The sequence below is a fragment of the Brachyhypopomus gauderio genome, chromosome 13, assembly GCF_052324685.1.
Source record: "Brachyhypopomus gauderio isolate BG-103 chromosome 13, BGAUD_0.2, whole genome shotgun sequence".
Lineage (NCBI taxonomy): Eukaryota > Metazoa > Chordata > Actinopteri > Gymnotiformes > Hypopomidae > Brachyhypopomus > Brachyhypopomus gauderio.
This window is the reverse complement of record NC_135223.1, coordinates 2,749,759-2,772,046: the sequence shown is the minus strand read 5'-3', so window position 1 is coordinate 2,772,046 and position 22,288 is coordinate 2,749,759. Positions and strand designations below refer to the sequence as shown.

The 22,288-nt window shown below is 40.2% G+C and overlaps 1 protein-coding gene across 3 annotated transcripts in view; it reads left to right on the top strand.

Annotated features, from left to right (window-relative positions):
• Positions 1-12,109: 12,109 nt before the first annotated feature.
• The window catches only part of LOC143473331 (epidermal growth factor receptor), a 40,710-nt gene continuing 30,531 nt past the window's right edge, over positions 12,110-22,288 (top strand). For 2 of the 3 annotated variants that reach the window (XM_076970268.1, XM_076970272.1), the window contains exon 1: positions 12,110-12,321. In XM_076970268.1, coding sequence (XP_076826383.1) covers positions 12,246-12,321 — 76 coding nt within the window. In that variant the 5' untranslated portion in view covers positions 12,110-12,245. The remainder of the gene's footprint in view (positions 12,322-22,288) is intronic. The other variant, XM_076970270.1, reaches the window with a different exon arrangement.

Genomic DNA, 22,288 nt, shown 5'->3' with positions numbered 1-22,288 from the left:
GCTAGGCAATTGCCTTGGGCCCCTCCCACTGTAGGGCCCCCTTGTCTAGCTAAAGCCAGGTTCACACTACACGACTTTTCAGTCGTCAGGTTTTTGTGCCGTCCGCACTACACGACTGGTTGTGCTGTAATCGCGAGTCTTTCAGTTGTTGTGGCTTTCACACTACATGACTGATCGGCGACGCGGGCTCACGAATTAAACGACTGGGGAATCGCCGACTCACCTGGCTGCCGTCCAAAAACACGAGAACACGAAAACAAAACTCTCGCGAGAACCAGCAACACCACGAAGAAGATAAAAACAATGTACATGTGCTCCACATTTTCGTTATTATTTTTTTTTTTTTTACCGTTTAACCACTCCATAGTCCCAAATTGCCAGAATTATTTCATCTCTCCGTTGCAGTGAACATAGATATAGTCAATCGCACTATTTCTCCAGTGCTGTCACAATAACTTAAACACAGTGTTGTAGTAAAGTTGTATGAAGCTAGACGCTGCAGTTGACTCACAGTCGCCGACTGCTAGATATTAAACATGCTAGATATCTGCCGGTCGTCTGCGATGAGTTGGCGACCACTCGGCGACGGCTCAGCGAGCGTCTTTCAGCAGTTCACACTACACTGAGCGAGCGCCGAATGATCCCCGATTTGCCTCTGACCACAGTTTCTGTCGGCGATCTACAAAAACAGTCAGCGACTGAAAAACCAGCCTAAAATCGTGTAGTGTGTACCTGAACTTATTTCTCGCATATTAATGTTGATGGGCCCCCTAGCTAAATTCGCCTTGAGCCCCCAAATTGCTAAGTCCGCCACTGCATTATAGTATATTATTCATTGTTCTATATACAAGTATAAATATTAACACTGATATAAACAATACTAGATTAGATACAATGGGGAAACATTTTGGAGCTATGAGGATTGCTATTTAAAACGATGCGCCAGTAACATGACTGAACAAAAGCACTAATATTCAAACTTACGTCACATATTTTTTTCAGATTTGGCCATTGCTTTACAGTGAAAAGTCCATAATAGTGTATCAAAAATAGCTCCAAACTGCATTCAAAATAAAGTGTATACATAATAAACAATTTTTTAATTGCCTATACTATTGCCCAATCTCATTTCACCTCTCGCTCCTACCACTTAGCCATATTCCTCCATTTTTTAATGTTCACTCTTAGAGGTAGTGTGTGCTAATTCTTGTTGGTATAGAAGGGCAGTATGGCCCTCCAAGCAGATGCCTCTTAGAGGCACGCTCCAAATGGAGCATATGAGAAAGTTCCTTACGAGTCACAGCAAAATGGATTTGTAAGCGAGCACTTTTTGTCATTTTATATTGTACTAGTATTATAGTCGTAGAAACGTATAACATTTTTACATGCATTAAAAATATACTTGCTTTAAGGTTAGTTAGGGAGTTAGGCAAATGAATGTGTCTTTTGTCCATACTCATTTAGAAACTACAAATTCAAGCTGAACAATTTGATGCATACAAAACCAAATTTTACATGAAAACTTGAAAATGTACAGCAAACATTTAGCAAACCTAAAAAAAAACAAAGGCAAAGGAAGATTAATTTAATAGTTTTCAAACGAACCCTAACTCTGATCTTTAGCTCTAACCTTAACCTTAACCGACTCTTATCTCTAGGCCCTAAATTTAACCGACTCTGATCTCCAGCCCTAACCCTAACCAACTCCCTCCCTTACTGACCTACATTCTCAAACTACTCACCACTACACAACAAAAAAAAACTTGACCTCGATTGAACATATTGGGACACACGGCAGGGACTGATCATCCCATGAGACGCCATCTCAGAAGATGGAGTCTAGTGTTTTAAGGGTCGAAACATCTAATGATTCTGAGGTACACTACCGATGATGTGTCCTACAAATTACTTGACTGCCATCTTAAACAACCCGCAGGAGGTCTCTTTGACCCTAATGCTCAGAAAAGCATGACAAGAACTTCACTCTAAAAACAATGGATGAAGAATCCACTTCACCATGGACTCTAGAACCAAAACCGGTGAGCTACTTTAGAAGCATCAGAAGTCCTGGAGGCACCAACAAGACCGGGAAGGGACCGTTAATAGTGCAAATACCTCAGAACCAAACCAATTGAAAACGCCTTCAAGGATCAATCCGAGGCCAACCTTGAGCCACAGGTCGGACTCAACACAAACAACAACCACTCAATCAGGCCCAAAAAACGAAGCACCAACGACCCGTAACTCACTCCCTGATCATGACTCAAGCCCCAGGGGGGACTTAACCAGTCCCTGTGCTGTACCCATAACCTCCAGAAAGGACAGTCATATCGCCCCGGCAGAACAATGAGAAAAATGTATGACAAAGCCTATGTACACTTTCACACACAAAAAAAAATCAGACCCCAAACACCCGAATGCAGACAGGATAAAACAAAACCTAAATATAGTGCTCACGCATCTGAAAATCAGACTGGAAACACAGCCAATAGGGAATCCTCATAGGAACCAGGCAAACCTCAGCTTGTTCACATGCGATCCTCACCAGGGAGATAAATATCATAAATGGAACTTTTGGATGCAAAACAACATGTCACGAATTATGTGTTCTGACTCCCACATCACATATCCCTGTAAACCAAAAATTGTGTAAATCTACTCACCTGCAAAACATTTGGAAGCCAATATGTGGGAGAAACCAACAACTCAGTCAGGACTCACCTTCACACTCACAGGCACAACATCCCACACAGGAGAAAAAATACACCCATTTAGTATCACACTTCCTGAAACATGGCCTACACAAACTATCCATTAATTGGCAACAATCTCCACTGGAAAATAGCAGAAAGACTGTGGAGAGACAGGGTATTAGATGGCCGGATACCAGGTTCCCACTTGGTCTGAGCAAAAAGGTATATATGCTCACATTGTAAATGTGTGATGACAAGAGGGCAGCTCTAACCTAGAGTTTAACCCTAAACTTTGAGTGTTTGTGGGGAGCCAGACCTAACACCTTTCATATGGAATAGCAAGTCAAAGTGCTTACACAAGAATAGAAGAAGCTTAATGTAGTGCTATACTACACTACAGACTGAGATGCCTAAAGCTTTGTCAGTGTTGTGTGTACAGTACAGACCAAGCCAGATTACTGTAAAACTAAACTAGGCGTTTAGTTTGTTTTGGCCCCCTAGGAAGTTCTGATGCCAATTAGGCTAACATCAAAGCTAAGTGACGCTGAAGCTATGCTAAAGCCTCTTTCCTCTGTGGAGACTTATTGTGAAAGACTTGAAGTTTCATTGTTGGAGCACTATAACTTACTTGCTTATCTCCTAAAGCCCAACTCACCATATCTATTTGTGGCTCAGTCATACGTCTGCACGTCTACTATTATATCCCTAGCCACACATACATGCAGGATAGGCACATCAAATTATCAAATGCATTCATCACAGAAACACAATTATACCAACAGGAGAATGACGCATTATTGTTGTGATGTCACGACTACTGCGTACCCAAATCTATATAAAGGCCTGTTAGATGCTTTCACTCACTAGCAAGATACCAGCAAGATGACTACGCACATATATCGATAGGATTACATACAGCGGATAGGAAATGGATGTGACCCCTTCACCTAATGATAAGTTATGCTACTTTTTTCAATATGAGACTGTATGACCCCTCCATGGATCACCACCTTATTGTGGTGGAGGGTTTGCGTGCCAACATGATTGTAGGAGCTAGGTTGTTGGGGGCAATGCTCCTGGTAGGGTCTCCCAAGGCAAATTGGTCCTAGGTGATGGGCCAGACAAAGAGTGATCCAAAAAGCCCCTATAGAATCTAGAAATAACAGGACCCAGATACCCTTGCCCGGATCAGGGTTACCGGGGCCTCACCCTGGAGCCAGGCCTGGGGGAGGGGCTCCTTAGCGAGCGCCTGGTGGCTGGGTTTCTACCCATGGGGCCCGGCTGGGCACATCCCAAAGGAGACACGTGAGTTCACCTCCCATGGGCCCACCACCTGTGGGAGAGGTAGTACTAGGGGTCCAGTGCTTTGTGGATTGGGCGGTGGCTGAAGGCGGGGGCCTTGGCGTACTGATCCTCGGTTACTGAAGCTGGCTCTTGGGACATGGAATGTAACATGGGTTCTGGAACCAATCCTCGAGAGAGAGGCTGGACTTTATTCTTTTGTGAAGTTGCCCAAGGTGAAAGGCGGAGGGCTGGAATGGGCTTACTTATAGCTCCCTGGCTCGCTGCCTGTGTGTTAGGGTTTTACTTGGTAGACAAGAGGGTTGCTTCCCTGCGCATTCAGGCACTGATTGTTTGTGCTTATGCACCAAATGCCTCCATTGTCAATGGAGCAGTCCAGAGCTGTGTCCACAAGGTTGTCGGTGCCTGTCGTGGTGGCAATCCCAGATCCCAGTGGTGGACACCTCGAGTAAGAGAGGCTGTCATGCTGAAGAAAGAGTCCTATTGGGCCTGGTTAGCTTGTGGGACTCCAGAGGCACCAGATGGGCACAGGAGTGAGGAGGGCCAAGTGGATTGTGGCTTTGGCTGTCACAGAGGCAAAAACTCAGGTGTGGGAAGAGTTTGGTGAGACCATGGAAAGTGACTTTCGATCGGCTCCAAGCAGATACTGGCAAACCGTCAGGCAACTCAGGAGGGGAAATTGGTTCCCGACCAACACTGTATACAGTGGAGCTGGGGATCTGCTGACCTCAACTGGGGATGTCATTAGGCGATGGAAGGAATACTTCAAGGATCTTTTCAATCCCACCATCGTGCCTTCCACAGAGGAAACAGAGCTGGAGGACTCGGGCTGAGGGGACCAGGGTAGTTATTGAAACACCTTGGCGGCAAGGCTCTGGGGGTGGACGAGGTCTGCTCTGAATTCCTTAAGGCTCTGGATGTTGTGGGACTGTCCTGGCTGACACGTCTTTGCAACATCGCGTGTTGCCTCTGGACTGGCAAACCAGGGTGGTGGTTACCCTTTTTAAGAAAGGGGACCAGAGAGTGTGCTTCAACTATTGGGGGATCACACTCCTGAGCCTTCCTGGTAAGGTCTATGCAGGGGTCCTGGAAAAGAGTTCAGTCGATAGTAAAGTCTCAGTTCCAAGAAGAACAATGTGGGTTCCGTCCTGGTTGTGAAACACTGGACCAGCTTTTTACCCTTGTGAGGGTCCTAGAGGGTGCATGGGAGTTTGCATTCGGAGAAGGAGAAGGCATTCGACCATGTTCCTTGGGGATTCCTCTGGAGGGTGCTCCAGGAGTATAGGCCCACTACTATGGGCTATCCAGTCCCTGTACGAACGGAGCAGGAGCCTGGTTGGCATGGCTGGTTCTTGGTGGGAGTTGAACTCCCTTTGCCACCGATTCTGTTCCTAACTTTTATGGACAGAATTTCTCGGCGTAGCCAAGTGGCGGAGGGGGTTAGGTTTGGTGACCTCAGGATTCCGCGTCTCGTATTTGCGGATGATGTGGTCCTGTTGGCATCATCGGGCCAGGACCTGCAGCTCTCGCTGGATCAGTTTGCAGCAGAGTGCGAGACGGCTGGGGTAAAAATCAGTACCTCTAAAACTGAGACCATGGTACTCAGTCGGACAAGGGTGGAGTGCCCTCTATGGGTCGGGAGTGAGTCCTTGCCTCAAGTGGAGGAGTTTAAGTATCTCGGGTTCTTGTTCACGAGTGAGGGAAGGATGGAACGAGTGATTGACAGGCGGATCGTGCTATGCTGCAGTATTGCGGACGCTGTACCGGACTGTTGTGGTGAAATGTCCTAACCAGGGTTATAAAACCTGGTTTGAGTCGAAGATTATATTTCAGACCTCTACATGTCAGACCTGTACATGTTAGATCTCTACAACACAAATCAAACCTGTACAACTCGTCAGACCTCTACAACACAACATAGATCTTTAAAACACGTCAGACCTCTACAACATGTCAGGCCTTTACAATAGAACACAGACATCTACAACACAAGTTTTTTTTTTTATTAAATCCAGAGATTTGTCTTTTTTGTCATATTTAAACCTTGTTTTATATAAAAGTTATGTTACTCCCAAAACCAGCAATGCTAACTGACATATGTATTAGCTATTTACAACTATGTATTGGCTTTTTACACTTTGACACATTCTGCTGTGTAGTCTTTTAAATCAACAAAACATTCCGGTTGAGAAAGTTATTAAATCATCCATTCTGACCTTGTGTTAAGCATGTTAATGTCCATGCTATATATGTTTACATATCTTTTATCTGCAAACATCAACAATGCACTGCTATCAAATACCAGTGCTGCCATGTGTAGTTTAGTACAAAGGAAAACCTTATGTGAAATGTTTCAGAAGGAGCAAAAGGTTTACATTGAATTCAGCACACAACACTGCCATGTTGTTACCTGCCAGTACAACATTAGTGGGCGTATACAGCAATACTCATTTAATGTGGAAAACAATACTTGGGTCTTTTTATTATTTGCATAAGTGCGTCATTACCAAATGGTTTTCATCTAGAAACCAGTACATACATGGGCACATATTTAATGACTTGATTTTTAGTCTGTTTAGTTTATACCCTGATTACAAGACATATTAGTCAATTATTAAACAAATTAGTTAAAATATCTTGTACAGATGCGCCATCAGTGATCGGTTTTCAGTGACTTGGGCCGGTCACTATTGCACTTGTCCACCACATGAGGGCGACAGTGGCATAAACAGCCACACATGAACAGCACAATGGCGTCATTAAGCCTGTATGTTGACAGCAACATAAAAGTGTATTGATTTTACATTTGTATTATTTGGTGCCCTTGTTTTACTTTGGAAAAATAAAAAAATATTGCTCTTTATTTAATTTGGAGGTTTATGAAAACAAAGGTTTGTCTTATAGTTCACATTTTTATGATGAGATGTTAGAAACTTCCAATTAAAGAATAGTTGAACATAATGTTTCTATATGCTGTCATTTATAGTTCTTTCTAAGAATTAAAATTCTCAAAATTAGCCAGTCAAATATTAGAAAAACAAGCACAGAAGAACCCCTCAGAAATCGTAATCAGCCAAGAAAATTGCAGTCGATGCATCTCTGGTAATCACAACTAAATGTTAACACTCATGACCTGCAATGTTAGCCGGATGCACTTCACCAGGCAGACTCTCCCAGTCAAGCACATGTTAAGGCTGATAAAGTTGTTGTTGTAGACAGGCCCCACATTCCTAAAACACCCAAATGTAATTTTACAACCTTGTAGGCCAACATTTCTGGATGAAAATATTTTCAGTTGGTCTTATATAATTTTCAAATTTTCTGAGATAATGACTTTTGGGTTTTCTTTGGCTTTAAGCCATAATCACCAACATTTAACAGAAATAAACACTTGAAATAGATCACTTCGTATGTCGTGAATCTATACAACTTTTCACTTTTTGTATTGAATTACTGAAATGAACTCTTTCATTCAAATGATAATTCAAATTTACTGAGATGCACCTGTAGTTAGTTTAGATAAGTATTTTGTCATCTGTGATTTTTTTTCTCCCTTTTCTAAGTTATGGACAAACTGGGTCATAACCTCAGTAGGAAATCTTATCTTCATTCATGAACTGAAAATTCGCTGAGCTTTTATGGAAACGGTCAGCTCAATAGGGTCTTTAAAAAGATGTTAAAGATGTACCAACAACACAAGATGAAAGTAGGAAAATGACCTGGCTGTTGTCTTTGAAGACCCCAAATGGATGTGAAATGAGTTTTCAAATGTTTCCAAATCAGTTCAGTATACTTATTAAGTTCCCAAAATGACCCACTGTACTAACAACATTTTATCATTGTGCATCTTGCCACTTACCATACTCAAGATTAGAAGCACAAATAACATTTTAATGTGTGATCAATCTACTAATGTAAAGTTCACAAGTACAAACCTGTGTTGAGTTATAATTGTTATATGAGTGTGCTCAAAACAGTTTGTATTACCAAACTCTTCTACCCCACTGACCCACTGTTCCTGGGCCACCTCATATCCTGTTGCCCTCTCACACGAGGTCAAAGGTTGCGTCACACTGGGATGGTAATAATGGTAACGAATAAGCAACACATCAAATTCAACTCGTAATCACATCGTACAATTCGTAATCACATTGGCAGGAGTCAGTATATACATATAAACATCGCACCAAAAAAGACATTTGCAGAATAACAACTGGGGACATTCTGTGGTTACTATCATTAACATAATCTGAACATTTATGGAATTGTTTTAGGCCCCCTTTATTTTTTCTGTTGTTGAGTGAGAAACCTTTTTCCAATGCCTTGGGAGAAGTAAACATGTAACTTGAGGCTGGACACACTTTGAATGTTAAAGATTTCAAGCACTCACTGTGTTCAAGGTGATAGGCTACTGCCCATTTTGGATACGAGTCCAATGGCTGCTGCAAACCTCAGTTAACAAACTTACTGTGCTATTCAGCACTAAAGATGGATGCCAACCTATCTGGCCCTCGTAAAACTCTTTTTTTGCACATGTTGCATACAAACACGCCCTATCCCTTTGGGCATAATGCACTTCTTGTTTTGTGACTTGCTCTCTCCACACCAGCGTTCACAGTCGTGGAGAATGTGGGCGATGTGGTGCAGAGCAACTCCATGAAGGAAGCTCAAGGTTCGATCTTAGCCCCTGTGTGTGCACATAGAAAATTCATTCATTCTCACTTCCCTCTTGTTTGTCCTAGCACGAGGGAGGCATTCCTAGATGGACCAGAAAACAAATTTCTGTGCTATGTGCAATGCAAAAGGTCCTTCAGGCATCCTTGGTATTCTTCCTCTTCAAGCTCCTATAGTTGTTGACCTTGGGGCTCCTCATTGTCCATCATCCGAAGGTTGTATGCCAGCCACTAGGAGGGAAGGTTCCTACACAGATCCACTGTCCAGTTGGGATCGGATCCTATTAGTATCTCCAGTTGGGATCAGTCAACAACTAAACAAACATTGTGATAATAGGTAAGATACAGAAAACACAATTGGTAATAGACATTGCAGTCCTAAGTGAAAGTAACCTCAAAATATGATTGAAGGATTGAAAGATGAACTAGAGAGAAATTGTAAGGTTAAAGTTGTCCCAGTGGTCCCAGTGGGGGCAGAGACACCTAAACTGGAGGCATGGGTCCAACTGAAACCAGGAACCATATGAACCTGTACAGAAGAGTTTAAACCTAGGAGCCACAAAATACCACTCACCCTCATTGGTGGAGCTAGACGTTTTTTCAAGGGTTGGTCAAAGGGTGAGCAAGGCATTAACAGAGGAGTCCATATATAAATGATGAACGAAAGGAAACACATATTTTCTCTTAAAATGACCATTTCCAGTGGAGTGGCACTAGGGGTGGCACGGGCTCTGTTGGGTCTGGCAATTGCCCCCCCTGCCCCCCCTTTTGCTCCACCACTGCTCACCCTCAAACTCCCTGATTTGCATTACACTAAGATTTTTTTTTATTATGTTGCATGATTAAAGAAACTGTAATAATTATGAATTTTATGCACATTGAGCAAAGTAAGTAATATGTCAGTAATCTGTCAGTAATATGAAAGTACTTTCCACTGAGTGTAAAAGACATTAATAAAGATTTGGCACAAGATAAACCACGAGGTCTAAAATGAGCTGAGCAACGCGATGATTACCATTAAAGTATTAAAAAGTGTATGTGATTATGGTGATATGTTGAGAGTGTGCAACTTTTGCATTGATGGTGTTTTACCCTGATGTGTTGTCATCCACAATTAAATCATTTTTTGATTAGAGTTTGGCTCTTAACAATTTGTTGCTGTGAGAACAGTACTGTGTTTTTGCTGTCAAACATTTCTTCATAATGAGCCCATGGGGTTCTCATTCACTATCTGTGTTAGCTAGTTAGCAACGTCCTGCAAAGGAATTTCTTGCAGCTGACCAGTATTCCATATTTTTCTCTGAAGGTGGTTCACCCAAAGCATTATTGTACCTAGTTCTCTACATAATAAAGATTTATCTAGTTGATTCATTATTTTAAGTCTGTATCTCAAACAGCTCACATGTTTACAGTCACATACAGTCATATGTGTCTGATAATGTGTCAAATCCATTTGCCATCTACAGTAGATTAGAATGTGTCTGATGTAAAAATGTTGCACTGTGGAGGAGGAATGTTGCTAATTCTGCATCAAACGTTATCCCATTCACATGTAATTCTATCCATTTAGGGAAAACACAGTGTTAATTTCTATTATATTTCACCTGTTGATTCACTTTCCAGGTTCAGTCATGTTTGCTCAGTCCAACAGATGGAGATGATGGTATTTGAGTAATTGGGCATTGAGGAGTGTCTCCTAAAGTAACTGACAGGAGGTCAGTGTAAACACAGTACAATAAACACATTGAGGAGTGTCTCCTAAAGTGACTGACAGGAGGTCAGTGTAAACACAGTAAAAAAACACATTGAGGAGTGTCTCCTAAAGTGACTGACAGGAGGTCACTGTAAACACAGTACAATAAACACATTGAGGAGTGTCTCCTAAAGTGACTGACAGGAGGTCACTGTAAACACAGTACAATAAACACATTGAGGAGTGTCTCCTAAAGTGAATGACAGGAGGTCACTGTAAACACAGTACAATAAACACATTGAGGAGTGTCTCCTAAAGTGAATGACAGGAGGTCAGTGTAAACACAGTACAATAAACACATTGAGTAGTGTTTCCTAAAGTGACTGACAGGAGGTCAGTGTAAACACAGTACAATTAACACATTGAGGAGTGTCTCCTAAAGTGACTGACAGGAGGTCAGTGTAAACACAGTACAATAAACACATTGAGGAGTGTCTCCTAAAGTGACTGACAGGAGGTCAGTGTAAACACAGTACAATAAACACATTGAGGAGTGTCTCCTAAAGTGACTGACAGGAGGTCAGTGTAAACACAGTACAATAAACACATTGAGGAGTGTCTCCTAAAGTGACTGACAGGAGGTCAGTGTAAACACAGTACAATAAACACATTGAGGAGTGTCTCCTAAAGTGACTGACAGGAGGTCAGTGTAAACACAGTACAATAAACACATTGAGGAGTGTCTCCTAAAGTGACTGACAGGAGGTCAGTGTAAACACAGTACAATAAACACATTGAGGAGTGTCTCCTAAAGTGACTGACAGGAGGTCAGTGTAAACACAGTACAATAAACACATTGAGGAGTGTCTCCTAAAGTGACTGACAGGAGGTCAGTGTAAACACAGTACAATAAACACATTGAGGAGTGTCTCCTAAAGTGACTGACAGGAGGTCAGTGTAAACACAGTACAATAAACACATTGATGAGTGTCTCCTAAAGTGACTGACAGGAGGTCAGTGTAAACACAGTACAATAAACACATTGAGGAGTGTCTCCTAAAGTGACTGACAGGAGGTCAGTGTAAACACAGTACAATAAAGCAGTTTTCAAGCAGGATTTTCTTAGGTGTCCAACACGTGCTGATGCCATTGCTAAAATATTTTTTATGTACTACATATTACACTATTTATTTGAATTAACAAGCAAAGGGAGTATTTAAGCCAATTCATTTAAATGGCACCTCATATTGTTAAAAAACATCATCTACATACTCAACAATGAAAACCGAGCTTTACCACAAGCACACTTGGCCTTGGTGAATTACTTTCCACACCACCTTTGCTTTCACGTGTAGCTTTGAATCCAGGCAACCAATCCACCTTTCAATATTGAACGGCTGGTTGTCATGACATAATGTGGAAGCTGTAAAAGAAAACTGGTCTCCAGGACACTGATTAAGTCAAGCCAACTCAAAAGGAATTTTGAATAAGAATAAACATTAAAGACACAAACTACACTGATCTCTCCTATAAGAGTGTCCTGTGTGCTCTCTGTGCTTATTTGACAAGTTCAGTGGTATACCTACTTTCGAGTAATTGTAAACAGAAGGTGTTACTTGTTACTAGATATTTTAATTTCGTTTTGTATAATTAGCTCATGGCGTTACTTGTTTGACAGCAGGCTCGTTTTTTTTTTTGGTTAACTCGCTATGGGTTAAGTGCAGGTGACTCCTTCACATACGTCACACGTGTCCTGCACTCCTGCACCGACGCGTTCGTGATGCAACGCAGGTTTATCTGTTCAGCTTTCGCGAAAGGAATACTGAAGCCAATCTTATAGTCTTCTATAAAATCTTAAGTTTTTAAGAGAAATATACGTGCCAAATGTCACTTACAGTCCTTCCGCTCTTCCACGTGGCTCTGTTAAGCTTGGTATATTCTGCAGTATCGGAGAAAAATGGTGAGTTGATTGACTATGTTAAATTGGCTACTTTTCGTGACTGCGAGTGTGGTAAAACCGTAGTAATGGCTCATCATTTGTTGAATCGAGACGTGATTTAAAGCACATTTCTAATCTGTTTATAAAATAATCTGGTTTCTTTACAATGTTCGCCTAGTCTGTCATATGTAAAAATGAAACCGATTTATAAAATGTATGAATAGATAGCGTTTCTAAGTGTAGACTATGTTATTCCAGCTTCTGCATGTCTCTATGTAAGAAGATTACATTACGTGTCACACACCACACATTTTAGAAAACCGCGGAGTCGATCCAAGGCGCGATACACTATTGATTGAAAATCTTACTCAAAAAGAAAAAAAAACCGTTCAAATACATTTAAAAAAGTTTGTCTACAGAGAAGCAAGAATCAAGTCTTTATCATAGTTACGTGTATTTCAGTGCTATATACGTTATAGAAATCACCAAATGTTCTATTGGGACTTGTAATGTCCAGCAAGCCTCATTTATCTGAGCCCACTTGATTTTTGGGGCACAAAAATATTTCATAAATATATAAGAAATACGAAAATGAAACCTATTGTACTGTTTTTCACGGAGTACTTCATTTTTTTGAAACCATTTAAATGTTAATAACTTTGGCAAAAAAGTACTTTTGTTTTCCTGGTCAAAATTGACCAGTATGATTTATTTATTGAAAACAAATGCCCAAATATACACACAAAAATGTAACTATAACAAGTACACTTGAACCATACACTGTATTAACACAAGACAATGCCATAGTGTCATCCTAATGTTCCTCAGTTTTGTCTTCTTGTGAGCATGTTGGGAAATATACTGAGGTCAGTCCATGTTCTTAGCAAAACTTTTTCTTTCTTTGCAAAGTGTCAGTCCATTTTCTTTGCAAATCCTGTTCTTTGAGTGTGTTATCTCTTGTTGCACACATTTAGCTGCTCTTTCTTTAGACTCCTCCGTCTCTGGTTGGCGGGGATGTTGATGATGTTGCTTGCACACCTCTCCCCAGTGGAGCAGAGCTTGGCTTTCGTCGAAGGTGTGAGTGCCCTAAAATGAGGGCCTCCACCATGCTTTGCCAAGTTCTTCAAGGAACCTTCAGGTCTCCTCTTATAGTGTTTGTCCTCCTTCCAGCCTAGTCTGATCTCCTTCCATACCACAAAGACATTATAGTCAGAAACATCAGCGATGTTGAAAAATACCACCATGGGCCAACGTAGCATTATCATTTTGCAGGAGTATGTGCCAGTAACCTACAGAAGTGCAATTCTGTAGACACCACACAAAATCAACACACGTAGGCTTCAGAATGTACCTGGTCTACCTCCGTCCAGGTTTGTTATGTTCATGACAATAGTTACAATGGAGTCTGTGAGAAGTTGAAAACAGGACTTGATGTCTTCCACTCAGGATTTGGCGTATTGTGTTGGCCGTGGGGTCATCCTGATAACATTTGCACTCGGAAGCCGACCTCTTCTCTCAGGAAAAATGTCTGTTTTTGCACCAAAAGGAGACCACAACTTCGGCTGGGTCTTCCTCTGTTGTGTGTCTTCTTCTTCGCCTGGCACATCCTGCTCTAGATCCTACTCATGGTCAAACACAAGGTCCAGAGCTTCAGCTGCAGTATCTCATGACCATTGTGCATCCACAGACTGAACCTCAAAACAAGTCTCAGAAGAGCTTTTACATACCACAGCTTTGATAAAGTTGTGTGATATTACATTTTTCTTTTTCAACTGGTGTGGTTTCCGTGTGATAAAATCTATATCTTCAGCAGGTTCTTGGGGGGGGGGGGGGGGGGGGGGTTGCCATGGAAGCCTAAAATGGCCATAAGGTGTGTGTGTGTCTGTCTGTCTGTCTGTCTGTGTGTGCACATGTATGTGTGTGTATGTATGTAGTCAAAAACATCTGAGGTGTGAGAGAGGAAAGTAGATGTGTGAAAGTAGATGTTCTGTTTTATATACATTAGTTTCCAGCAACACCATTGGTGTATACAAGTTTCATAAAACTCACAAATATTTATAAAAATATGTCTGATTAATTTTATTTGTTCAAATACCACGTGTGAACAAAGTCATGGAACCTCATGACAGAAGCATGAAATGTATGGCACGTTTTAGAGAGGAAACTTCAGGTCAGATTTGACCAAACATAGCATGAGGGTTTGTGCAGTTATTGTTAACGTTGAGTAACAATCTATCCCTGATCAGGCCACGAGAGGAGCATTCTTAGAATGTACTTTCTTAGCAAAGCTTCCCAGCACTTATATACAATACAAATACCACATGGGCTAGGGCAAAACAAGTCTGTGGATGGTGACACGGACGATGTAATATTATTAAAGTATTTATAGTATAAACATTCTGAAAATAACAGTTAATTTTGCTTAATTGTTTTTGAGAATTTTGAGAATTCATGTCATGGAGACATGAGAATTGGATCAGTAACCCATCAGTCTCTATTTACCTTCTCTTAACGTAATGTGGTTATTGTGAGGGAAAACAGCCTGGAGATGTCAAACAAGGAGGAGAGTGAGACGATAGTGAACAAATACACCTATTTATCATTTAGTGTGTAGTTCTGTTATGCAAAGCTTGTATCACTAATATCAACACTAAGTTCACATTAGCTTGCTTGTTGAATGGATGGACAATAGAAGAAAAAAATATGGGCTGTTAGGATGATAATGTGCTGAAATTAGCTTTAGTAATAAAATAGTAGTTATGACAGGATCAGTTGTGTTTCTATAGTTTACACTATACCTGTAAGCCAGGTCTCATTTTGTTGAATTGGTTGTGTATAATGTACATTATGAATGTGTGCTTATATTTATGTGTTGTTTTTTAAAGTATGTGAATTTGTTTAATATTGAGCATAATGTATGTTTTAAGAATATATGAGAACTCATGAATCAGGACGTATATAAGTATCTATTAATCTGTTAATCAGTGGCAGTATATTTTTCAAGTGATTTGAGCGGGAAACAGAAGCTAGAATGTACGTAATAACTATCATTTTCCCAGGCTGAAGGTGCAACTGTGTCAGAATGTCCTAATCATTCAGCATTAGCACAGAGACAAGTACAGTCAAGCCCAGATTCTGAGAAGAAGATAACATCAGTTTCATGCTGCAGCCATTTCACAAAATACTTGTTTGTTTTCTCTAGAAAAATCTGCATCACTGCTGAGTATATTTGCTCATTACAATGTAGGTTAACATATAATATATGTTCCAGGTTAAATAAGTCTAATATCCTTAACAGCTTTAGGCAGTGCACAGTTGAAATTTGGCATAAACAACATCAATGCCCATAAATCACCTTTTACTTGATCTTTATTGTAATATTCATGCTTACAAACTTTAATTGCTTTTGTGTGCTGCACCTGGTGGTAAAATGTTTTGTCACGTGGTATTCAAGCTGTGAGTTCAGATTTGGAGCTGTGCGTGTCTTCTTGTCCTTGCAAAACACGTGTGTTCTTGTTGCTGGGAAAGAATGACAGTACAGGTCTGAGCAAAAGCGGATGTGCAAGATTTTTGAAACTTTAAAACAGACCATGAATGCCAGCAGACCTGCTGATAGGACAAAAACGTAAATAACCTCTGCGTTGAAGTCAGATTTCATCGTCTTTTTAAATTATTATTTTTTCTTGCAGCTTGAAGAAAATGTTTTCAAATGGGATTTGATAAAACTGGCTTATGGTTTGGCTGAGACTCATTGAGACTTTATATTTATTCTGGTGAGTTAAGCATTTAACGGGGTGACAGAAGCAGCAGACGCAATGAATGCTGCCGAAAGTTCTGTAATGTCAGAGTCCATACAGACAACCAAGCACAGCTCACACTCGAAAGGAGCGTAGCACACTCGTAGTGTTTAGCAAGATATACGCAAAAGGTGTAAGAGTCGCTTAGTTCTGGCGTAGCAAGAGAAGGCAGCGGGTGACGTCATGCGCAGGTCGGATGCACAGCACGGAGTGGCGGGACCTGCAGGCGGCTCCCGCCTACCGTGATACAGTGGAGTTGCACATTGGACCCATGTACATTGGTAGTTTAGCCAAACCAATCCACCTGTCACAGTGTTATGGTTTATATTAATGGGTCAACATGCATAAAACCAAAACCTGTAGAAAAATAGAAATCAAAATCACAAAATGCAGAAGACAACATGCTAGATATTAGAAAAACTGGCTTATACAGAGACAACTTTTAAGTTCAGTTACTCTGGAACTAAAAGTTTACTTTTATGAAATTCTACAAATATGTATTAATGGCTGTTTAATACGTGGGTGTTAACACTTGTTTTATTTCAGACAGAAAGTTTCGATTACATTTTGCAGTAGACCAATCTGAATTAGCTGAATAGACAGCATCATTACCACTCAGATCTTATTTCTGGTTATAGTGTGAGGGAAATATTTCTTAATATAAAAAAGTTTTTTAAAGTCAAGTTAAAAACATTTTCTCCCATAGCAACATTGCTTTTTAAAGGATATGCATTATTGCAATATCTTGTTCTACTTTTGAAAAAAAAATACAGTCAGGTTGTTTAAGTACTTTTAGAGTACTTTGCACATATCTAGCTACATACTATGAACTGGGCTCACATTTGATTGTCACAAATGTAGATTAGCTGGTTGCCATTAGTTCAGTCACATTTGTTAAGAACCACAATATTTGCAAAATGCTGTTGGTGCCACAGAACTGTAAATGATATGTGTAATTATTAGGGGTGGGCATAGATACATTTTTTAATCTAGATTAATCTCACTGAAATGTTGAAATTAATCTAGATTAATCTAGATTAAAATGGCTCTTTCAGAATATGCGTGCTACCCAAGTAATGACTAAAAGTCAGTCTTTGATATAGGGTTTCTTAATACAGAGAGTGCATTAGACCAGGGGCTCATCTCCTGTTTCCAAAATGCATCAATGACTGCTTGAGAGAGCTGTTCTACTTTGATACTTGAAGAAAAAAAACATGCTCAATAAAATGTAAGCTACTCGGGTTCAACGGTTTATTCAGTTAAACGTGAAAATAGTACTGTATGCCTAAATACTTTAAGAGGGCATATTCAGTCAAACATGAATTTGTAAGCCTACATACTGTACATTAAAAGGGGTTGATAACATGTTTATTCAGCTAAATATGAGATTTGAAATGTAAACCAACATTTAGTACATTTAACCTGTTTTCGGCGGTGGCGACTCTTCCCCTGGACAGTGCTTCAGTAGCAGCGTCAGCAGCACTAGCAAACTGGTGCTTTGCTTCAGACTGGTAGAACTCCTACAATAAACTAATTCTGCATTCCATAAGGTGCAAACAACTTTAGTCTTGTCAATGTCTCCATTAGGAAGCTTCTTAAAAATGAATTTTCCATGAAGCAAACCTGGCGACTTCGTGGCTGCATCCATGTAAGCACACGTGCGATTAGTTGTGGGTGGTAATTCACAGGTTTAAAAACTCGTTCTCGCCCCTACTGTGCAATTTGGTTAGGAATACAGCTGAGCTAAACTATGGTGAATGTCATCAGTTTGCTTACCTATTTTGACCCAGTTCCCAACCCACCTTTAAGAAGAGATTAACGGCGATATTTTTTATATCGCCCGATAAGAGTATCACATTATCGAACACCGTTAACGCAGATAACGGCTCACCACTAGTACTGGACTAATAACCTTATCACCAAGTCATACCTAAATGCGGCAAGAGCTAAATAGACAACAACAATAATAATAATAATATGATGATGATGATGATGATGATGCTGTGATTTGGTACTGTATCACCAAATCTAAAACTTGCCTCCTAATCATTATAGCCCAGCTGATTTGAACATCATTCTTAAAAAAAACTGAAATTATCAGCAGGTTAAAGCACCTGTAGATCAAATGTGAAAATACAAAAACAGGAGTTGGGCCAGCTGTAGTGAGAATAGCCGTAGTGAGAGCAGCCATGGTGAGAATAGCTGTAGTGATAGCAGCAGTAGTGAGAATAGCTGTAGTGATAGCAGTCGTAGTGAGAATAGCTGTAGTGAGAACAACCTGTGACAGCAGCCGTAGTGAGAGCAGCCGTGGTGAGAATAGCTTTAGTGAGGGCAGCAGTAGTGAGAGCAGCAGTAGTGACAATAGCTGTATTGAGAGCAGTAGTAGTGAGATCAGCAGTAGTGAGAGCAGCAGTAGTGAGAATAGCTGTATTGATAGCAGCAGTAGTGAGAATAGCTGTATTGATAGCAGCAGTAGTGAAAGCAGCAGTAGTGAGAATAGCTGTATTGATAGCAGCAGTAGTGAAAGCAGCAGTAGTGAGAATAGCTGTATTGATAGCAGCAGTAGTGAGAGCAGCAGTAGTGAGAATAGCTGTATTGATTGCAGCAGTAGTGAGAATAGCAGTAATGAGAGCATCAGTAGTGAGAGCAGCTGTATTGATAGCAGCAGTAGTGAGAGCAGCAGTAGTGAGAATAGCTGTATTGATAGCAGCAGTAGTGAGAATAGCTGTATTGAGAGCAGCAGTAGTGAGAGCAGCAGTAGTGAGAATAGCTGTATTGAGAGCAGCAGTAATGAGAATATCATGTCATCAATTAAACCTTAAGGCCCATCTTTGTTTATCTAAAGTACATACTCAGAACTTATCTCCAAGAACACAATCCTATAATGCCCTAAAAGTAGCTTAGATGTAAGTCTACACCTTTGCCTTCATTCAGTATGCGTGTGTATCTAAGAACATGCAAATAGTTCACATTTCTACCTCCACCCACCAGCCACTCATCATCTGCTGATCAAGCTCACGTTCAGCTCTACTTATCAAACACACAAAACTCTGCTTGTTATCCGTATTGCTAGCGTCTGTATACAACACAATGTCTAGTGGTGACACTGGAGTAATTTGGCCATGTGTTTCTTTCTCACAAGAAGAGCAAATTGTACAGGATTACAAGCTGATGTATCATAAAAGTATTTTAAGTATCGCTCTCTACTATGTTAGAAACGTAACATTTGCAGACAAGGTAAGCCTTTAGTTAGACTGTCATCAAAGACTTAATTATGTGTGCGACATGTTGGGTGTAAATCAGGAGGACGCAGGTGCAAAGTAAAAATAAGAATGTTTTGAGACATTATCAAAACAAAGAGGCAGTGTGAACTCGAGGGGTTTAAATAAGGTGATGGGGAATGCAAAACAGGTGAGTCAGATGAGCACCTCATACCTGAGTGAGGTAATTAACTGAGTTTCCTTGCATTACACCTTCAACCATGTGTTACCCTTTATCAGTCCCCTTATGTCGTACACAATCACTGAATAAAACACAAGAAAAAGAAACTTGCCAGATGACCAACATGTTGGTTCATACTCAGTCTGTTCCCAAGATAAATGGATGTTAGGTTTCAGTACATTTTGGTGTCAAAACCAGAATTTATCACAATCATGTTCATAAGACAATATGCTAACACACATTTTGGCATTGGCTGTTTGAGTCTCAAGCAAGTCAGGCAATATACAGATAATACACAGTATTATGCTATACACATTCTATATAAGACAAACATTATACATCAAGTGTATGTGTGTGTGGTAATGCTGACATTAATAATACATACATATGGGAATGAAATTGTGATATATGAGGTTGTACAATAGTGGTTCTGAATGTGTCATTATATGAAGAAATGAGAGTACCTACGACATAGCAGATGGTACTGATCATTTATTTCAATAGGACAGAAACTGCTCCTCTGTCGAGTTGTTTTGGTATACAGGGTTCTGTATTGCCTGCCAAAGGAGATTAGTTCAAAAGGTCATGTCCAGGGTGAGATTTCCCCTGACCAGTTCCTGGATCTTTCTGGGAACACTGATGATCTGCATACAAATTAAACTTATCCGCATGTTCTCAAGTGAAAAATACTTTCTATTGTTGATCAGAGAAGAAAAATATAATCTACTTGAACAAAATGCAGTAAAAAGTCATTTTTATTATTTGAAAAAAACGTATTTGAAAAAATGTGCTAAAAAAACTAAACCGAATATATTTTATTATCCCCATATGGATCTCCTAAATGTTCTGTTCAGCTCATAACTACTCAAAAACCAACCAAAACAAAAATACACCAAAACCTACAAAAACAAACACACTCGTGCACATTTCTCTGCCACAGGAGGGAGGGAGTTGAAGGTGAGGGGGACAGAGGCACACCTGTGTCCATAGTTAAACACAAACAAAAGCACAGTGAGCACTGGCCAAGGAATAAAGTCCGTTAGGCACAGCGCATAATGTTAAAGAGTATTTAAAGCAGTGTTCTGGTAGCACAGGCAGGTTTCACGGGAGCAGGCTGCACTGGGACCAGTGGGCTTAAATAGAGGGAGAGGAGAGTGGAAATAAACAAGGAACAGGTGCAGGTGATGATGAGTGAGCATGACTAATAAGTGGGAGATTAAGAATGGGGGAGTGGTGTGTCTGAGGATGGACGAGCAGCACCCCTGTGCATTTCTCATGGTACGGCCATGTTAATGTGTCTGTGAAGTCCTGCTGATTTAAAAATAACGTAAAAATAGACACTGTCATGTTGCTGAAGGATGGTAAGATGTTTATTGAGGTGTAAATTAATACCAGATTAAAACTTGCAAGTATTTATTTTACACCAAAGAGACATTTTTCACCTCAGTAGATAAATCATTTTCAACAGGTCAAAGCTGAAATCCAGAAAAATATAATTTTACAGTAATATTCTAAAAACCCATGTACATAATATAAATTTATTAATTGCTCCCTTGAGGTAAACAGACTAACCCTGGGAGCATCTCAAAAGCCTGCCTAACAGTCATATGTTCATAAATATGTTCTTAAATATCCAGTACTGTTCCAGTAACGCAGATTGATGAAGCACTTTCTCCTTCTGTAATGGTAAAATGTTGTCATATGGTGAAATCTTTGATGCACCGATACTTGCAAAACAGAAAATAACAAATAATCATCTTACCTTAACAATCTCACCTGTTCTCCGTGAGGCAACTTTAATTGAATTTAGGACACTGCAAATTAAATTTTCTACAAATTGTTTAGTCTGTGACATGTGTCTGTAACACAGTCACATGGCTGATGGAATAATGGGCGTGTGTGTGTTTGCAAGCACGTATGCTTGTCTGTGTGTGTGTGTGTGTGTGTGTGTGTGTGTGTGTGTGTGTGTGTGTGTGTGTGTGTGTGTGTGTGCGTGTGTGCATGTGAGAATGTGAAAGTTGGAAGTAGAAACTGATCATATGTATAAAACGACCATATATATTTTCATATTATTTCATTTATTTAAAAAATTTAACTTGTATTGCACAGTGTTGCAAGGATGGGTGCTTCAGCGCATAACTGTGTGAAAACAACAGAATGCAACCAAATGAGTGAAAAACTGCCCTGTGGTAGCAGAATCACGATACACACTCTTTCATTAAGCTAGATGAGGTTGGGTGTGGCAAATATGTGGTGAATTATTGCTGCCAATGTTTGCAACCTCAATAGTAAAATCTGAGGTTTGCTCATGTGATACAGGGAAACACGTGTAAGTAAACAAGTCAGAGACCTTTGTCCACTGTTTGTGTTTATCTTGTTCAAAAAACAGCTTATTTCAACATCAGTGTAGATTAATTTCCAGGTAGTGTCAGTTGCATAAAACGAGGGAGAACTCTGGAAAAATATTGTGACATGTCTCATTCGTGTTTGTATTAAATGACACAAAAATACACCTACACTTTTGTGTGTAGTAACACAGTAGAGCCCAGTAGTATGTCATGTATAAATTGAGCACATCTACCACCCCCCCCACCATATTTACACTTCCTCAGATGCAATTCCAATACAAATACAGTTGACAAAAAAAAATATAATTATACTGCTTATCTCTCAGTGTTTGTCTGACAGAAAACACATAAATCCTTTCATTTCTGTCAATGGTTTCTATATGGACTTGCTGAAGTTAGACT